General features: G+C 31.0%; 1 protein-coding gene across 1 annotated transcript; it reads left to right on the forward strand.

The window, feature by feature from the left end:
- On the forward strand, window positions 976-1,893 carry LOC104770283 (uncharacterized GPI-anchored protein At5g19230-like). Its single transcript, XM_010494677.2, has 2 exons — window positions 976-1,134; window positions 1,261-1,893. The coding sequence occupies exons 1-2, from the start codon at window positions 1,050-1,052 to the stop codon at window positions 1,770-1,772; spliced, it is 597 nt and encodes a 198-aa protein (XP_010492979.1). The 5' UTR covers window positions 976-1,049; the 3' UTR covers window positions 1,773-1,893.

The raw sequence follows: 6,000 nt of genomic DNA on the forward strand, positions 1-6,000 counted from the left end.
AAAAATTGTTTACTAGTACGATTTAAGAGTTAACCCTAATAATTTCAATATCCAATCAGTCTTTCTCCCATGTGATAACACATGATGATTCAATTCTTCACCTCGTATTCGTCACTAGTTCAACATCCTTATTGTTTATTGTATAGTATATTTCAATTGTTTAATTAATTTTTAATTTAACATCATCTTCAACACCCTTATTTCATTATTATATTTGTGCATTTTCAGTTGTTTAATTTTCAATTTTGAATTCAACTCTGCTGGTTGACCAAGATCTAGTTTTAAAAACCGTCGAATCTGTTTCATATAAGCCTAGAGATCTCGATCAATGGCAATTCGTCGTTTTACTAAAACTTGGTCGTATAATATGCTCCAGACCAGACTAAAATTGGACTAGTACACACTTAATTTACCATTCACAATTTCATACCAGTAGGTATTGTTATATATTAAAAATCTCCATACTAGTATGCATTTGAACTTACAACTCCATACCATTGTAAATTCACTATTAATCTGTATTTTTTATTCTACTCCTCAAAACCTCTATATTATTATAAACTTCATATTAGTCTACTTCATATTACAGTCCAATGTTTTGCATATCAAAATATTGGTATGCATAGTCCGATCTACACTATACTGTGCAACCATTCAAAGCCTAAAACTATACTTGTGACAGTAAAGTTAAAAAAGTTAATAGGAGAAGAAACTTATTTAGGAGTGTTCCATGGATAATAGCTCTTACATAAACGATCATAATTGAGTGAAGGGGAAAAAAGTATCCCATTAAAAGGATATTGATAATAATCCTCCACTTGACAGAACAAAAGAACAAGGGAATATCGTTTGATTTATTTCGCTGCATGGCATGAAATCGAGTGGATAAGAAGAACTTAACCGAAGCAACGACTTTGAAGAGTCAAAGAGTCAACGAACTTAAGTTAACAAAATTCTCTTATAAATAAGTGAAGGTTCATCACAAAAAATAAGACGAACACTCACCAAAGAAGTAAGAAGTAAGAACCTCCTCCTCTTCTGCATCGATAATGGCGGTTTCAAAGCTCCATCTCCTCTTTCTTCTCGCAGTCTTTCTCTCCCTTCACCGTCCTGTTCTTTCCGACAACAGTGCAAGTACTAAATTATATACTTCCGATCGATTGATATCTAATTAGTGGTGTTTAATTTGCTTCATCTGATAATAATTGGTTTTTTTTTTTGTGTGTGTGTGTGTGTGTTTTCTGTTTTTGAAATCCACAGAGGAAGAAGGTCTTGTTTCAGGATTCAACATATACAGAAAATCAATAAACATAACAACCTTAGCAAAGAACGAAAACGCAGAATGTTTCGCAGAGGAAATCGCAGGCCAATTCAACAACCCACCCTGCACAAACGTCACTGGCTCAACTTTAGTCCCTGAAACAGATCCTAGGATCCAAAATCTCCCTAAACTCCTCGCTAAATGCCGCCTCAACACAACCGTAATCAGAGACGGTGCGGTAATGCAATTTTGTTTTCCTAAGCATGATCAGAACCCTGACTTGACCAAATTCAGCCCTGCCGTAGACCAGAACTTGAATGATTCTAAGTTCACTGGAATTGGTATGGGTTCTGAAAGTGATGGTGAATGGCTTGTTGTCGTCCTCACTACAAACACACTCGAGGGTGGCTATGCTTCGACCACTAACTCAGGAGCTTTTGCATTCGGAGTTAATGGTGGTGTTGTGTCTTCAACTTTCTTGTTTCTTCTCTTTTGTTTCTTCATGTTTTGAGTCTGTTTTTTTTCCCATGTTTTTATAAGTCACCTCGTTTTCTTTGTTTCTTAATATGGTGAGAATTTGATAAATTCTTACCGCATTAAATAAAAGACTGGAGCAAACCGCCTTTCTCATAGTTTCCTCTTACTGATTGTTGAGTAAATAATAAACTCCGTTTTATAAGCCCCAAAATCCCATACAAACAAGAATGAAACTCAATAATAAACTCCTTTCTATAAGCCCCAAAATCCCATGCAAACAAGAATGAACCGTTAAGTACAGAGTACTCTAGGTTTGGGTATTCCGGTACTCGGTCGAGTTCGAATACGAATCGATCGGGTTAGGGTTCATCAGACATAGGACTTTAAAACCTAATATGATAAATATAAAATTCGATTTAGTTTCAGTTCTGGTCTTTTCGATTCGGGTATAAATTTTCAAAATTGTTATGTATCCAATTTTTTCGAATATCTTAAATTATTAGTATGACTTATCTTTCGGATATTTGATATATCATGACTTTTACGGTTTTTAATAATGATATAACTGTGCTTTTTGAGTCTTTGATTTATTTTCTAGGTTGTTTTTGAGTATGGAGCAAAGTGGAGCAATTTGGATCGTTTTGGAGCTTTAATTCAGAGAAATCAGTTTGGACTCAAATCAGAGTGATGGCATACACCATACTGGCATCGATCGACACCCCGTTTTAACTGACGAGAGAGGCCAAGTTTTGGAAGTTTTACAAAATCCCCTGAAGTTCTCCACAATTGCAAGACTAGTCCCTGACGTGTTTTAGGACATATATATAGTATTTTTAGGTTTGAGAAAAGTTTTATTCTAGCAAGTTTTATTTCCTGCAACCTTGAGAAATTTTTGAGAGCTTTGGAGCGACGGATTTGAATTCTTTTGTAGAGAGAAGATTCATAAACTCCTTATTTACTCTTTTAATATCTACTGCTTATTATTCAGAATTATGTTTTATTCTTCATTGAATATGTATGAGTAGTTTGCTTGTTAGGTTCAGAGTTTTTCACAGGATTTTTATGAATTATTAGATCTGTTTATGTAGGATTCATTATCTTTCTAGATCTTCATCATAGGTTGGTCTTCATATTAATTCTTGATTTATCACCTAGAATTAATAACCTAGGAAAATAAATTAATATGAGAATATAACTGATTTTCCTGATAAAACCTTTGGTAAGCAAAATTACTTCTTGCAAAGAGATTTTTGATTAAGTGATTTTGTGAACAATCTAAACCTGTTTTCAAAGATGATTTTTAACCTTGAATTTTACTAAGAGATTTGAATTTTCTGGTTTTAAATTTAGATAATATTTTCAGTGAGAACTGATTTATTTTACAAAAGAGTTTAGAGTTCTAGATCTGATTTTAATTGCTTGAATCCTATTTATTTATTGATTTAATAATTTGTAGTTTCCTGAGAAATTTCCTAGACCTAGTTTTTTAATCCCTTGAATTTTCACAAGATTTTATTTAATATTTTGCATTGTTTATTTTAGTTCAAATTAATTGGTTTAGCTTAATTATAAAACCCCATAATTTATTGTGTAGACTTGAATCCTTGTGGAAATCGATCCCTAAGTACTACCGTGACCTCTTAATTTGAGAGAGTAGCTCTAGGGTTTAATTTGAGTATATCAATATTTTTGAGTTTGGGTTTTTAGATAGAGGAGTTTAAGATCTAATAGAGTACATTTTGGGTTCGGATTCTATAACTCTCCGACCAACAAATTTCTTAGTGGGCTACATGTGCACTCCCAGTCGATGGACCTAACTCTTTTAATGGGCTCCATGTCCACTCCAAGTCTATGGTCTCAACCATATCCGACGGCCGGTTTGCTACGTCCGGGAGGTTTTAAAGACTTGTTTACCGTTCCTACAGATTACCACATTATCTTTTCCATATTTTGTTCTCACTCGCACAGTTCCGACAATCACTTCCTGGAAGGTCACTCATCCTAAAACTACTCCAGCATAATCACGCCCTGTAGTACTCTCATGACCCTTAACTGAAAAGATAGGTGCATTTTGATGACATAGATGGTCAAATCAATTCTGTTAAACCTATACGCATGTACCTAAAACCGGGCTGTCCCAGATTCAGAGATTTTTCGAGTCGGTTTCGGTTCATGTATTTGGTTCAATTTTTTCTCCCCCAAACCTAGTCGAGTATCTAGGAATATGAACTCTTAGCACTTATATGTGCCTGGTCAAGCCCGTGGAACATCACAAGCAGCTCAGGACAGAGGGAGTTTCAACAGTCAGGAGAAACCACCACTTTCGTAGGAGATACGGGTTTTTGAAAGGTTTGAACTTTGAAGAGAGGAGAAGGTAGAAGAAAAGAGAAGAGAGTTGCATTTTTTTTAATTTTCTTGTAAGGATTTTGTCCACCCTATCTTCATGAAGGTCACATACACCACCAATTTTTTTTTTTTTAAATTAAGATTTTAAAACATTGCTCTTTTGTCTCGATCTGTCTTGCAATGGCATAGTCTACTGGGACTTATGTCAAGAAAATTCAAAGCTGAAAGAAAAAATAATGTTAACTTTTTCTTTTCCTTTTTAATTAGAATATACTTTTGCAATTTAGTTTCTTATCTCATGCCATGCAAATAGAAGTAATGGAAGTTTGTTAAATTCAACTAATTGTATATACCTGTAAATATCATTAGAAAATAAAAGCTTAGGAATTACATGAGATAGTGGCCCTGATTGGTACAAGACTTTTAAGACTTTAAAAAAAAATTAAAGCCTTAACAACCATTTATTTGCCAATCATACTTTTTTGACTTTAATTTTTTTTAAAGCTTTGTAAGTTACTTTTTTTTCCTTCCTTGTTTTCTCAAAAAAGTTTAAGCGTGAAAATCAGGCTTTAAAATTAAAAAAATATAAAACTTTATTTTTTTCTCCCCCATTATACTTAAAAGCTCTCCAAAATTTTATATATAAATTTTACATAAATTATTTTTACACATTAATTATTCTTATTTTTTTCTCCTTCTTTTAAGATCTATTTTAATACTAATTATTTTTATTTTCATTATCATCATTTTAATATATTTTAATAATAAAAGTAACAGCTTCAGTTTAAAAGTATCTGTTACCAATCAAATTTTAACAGTTAAAATTTCTACAGTCAAAGCATCTACAGTCAAATTCTCTACAGCACAAATTTTTAAGTTAAAGTCTTTACAGCCATAACTAACAGCCGTTACCAATCGGGGCCAGTACCTATAATTTTTTAAAACTTTGCCAAAAAAAGAATTAAAAAAAAAAAACGAGAAATATTTATGAAATCGACTACAAAATCATCTAATTGTAGATAGTTATGATTTGCGAGAAAAAAAATGGTACAACTTCTTTCATACCAAAGTATAAATGGTCATAACTACACTCTTAAATTTGAGTGAAGAAAAAGTTAAATTGTTTGCGTAGCATCAAATAAAGTAGACAATTACTAAAAGTCTAAAAACCATCCCCTTCGGTTTCTCAATTGAACACCATACCTTTTTTTACATTTTTACATTTTATATCATCTTTTTTATAATAAAACAGAACTACACAACATTGTTTTGTACACTATATAATTTTAATAAGTTGGTTACGAATAGGTTATAGATTAATTGATAGATTAATTGGTTACAAGTTAAATAGTTGGTGCAACCTTAATTTATTTTTGGAAGATTTTATTACTAGAGCACGTTGTTTCCGAAAATCTTTAAAAAAATAATCTAAAGAATCATTTGATATCATCTAACTTACCATATTAATTTCTTTTATTACATTATTCATCAAATAAAATATTTTGATATCTAACTTAACATATTAATTTGTTAATTGTCATTATATTTCACCTCTAATTTTTATATATGAGTCTATTTTGTGAAACAAATGAAAAATAGTTTTATTTCCGGATATACCATAAGTTGAATTTTTTAAAACAAGTATAAATTTTTCAATCTATAAAATATTCAAGCTTTAGTAATATTATTCATTAAAAATAATATCTATTAAATTATAAATTTTAATGAGTAACGGATCAAAATTTGAAGTTTTAAATTTAATTTCATATTTTTTTGTTAAATTTATAATTTTATATAATATAATAAACTTTAAATATTTTTTTTGAAATATTTTTAAAATATTGAAAATTGATATAAAAGTTAGAAACTATAAACACTCTAAATTGATTTGTTATAGCAATGTCAATAATATGTCA

The sequence above is a fragment of the Camelina sativa genome, chromosome 20, assembly GCF_000633955.1.
Source record: "Camelina sativa cultivar DH55 chromosome 20, Cs, whole genome shotgun sequence".
NCBI classification, from domain to species: domain Eukaryota; kingdom Viridiplantae; phylum Streptophyta; class Magnoliopsida; order Brassicales; family Brassicaceae; genus Camelina; species Camelina sativa.

What these genes read in the sequence shown, in the direction of transcription:
- LOC104770283 (XM_010494677.2), top strand. Translation starts at nt 1,050, where the DNA reads ATGGCGGTTTCAAAGCTCCATCTCCTCTTTCTTCTCGCAGTCTTTCTC. An exon ending in TCTTTCCGACAACAGTGCAA is followed by an intron (nt 1,135 to 1,260) that starts GTACTAAATTAT and finishes TGAAATCCACAG; the next exon opens with AGGAAGAAGGTCTTGTTTCA.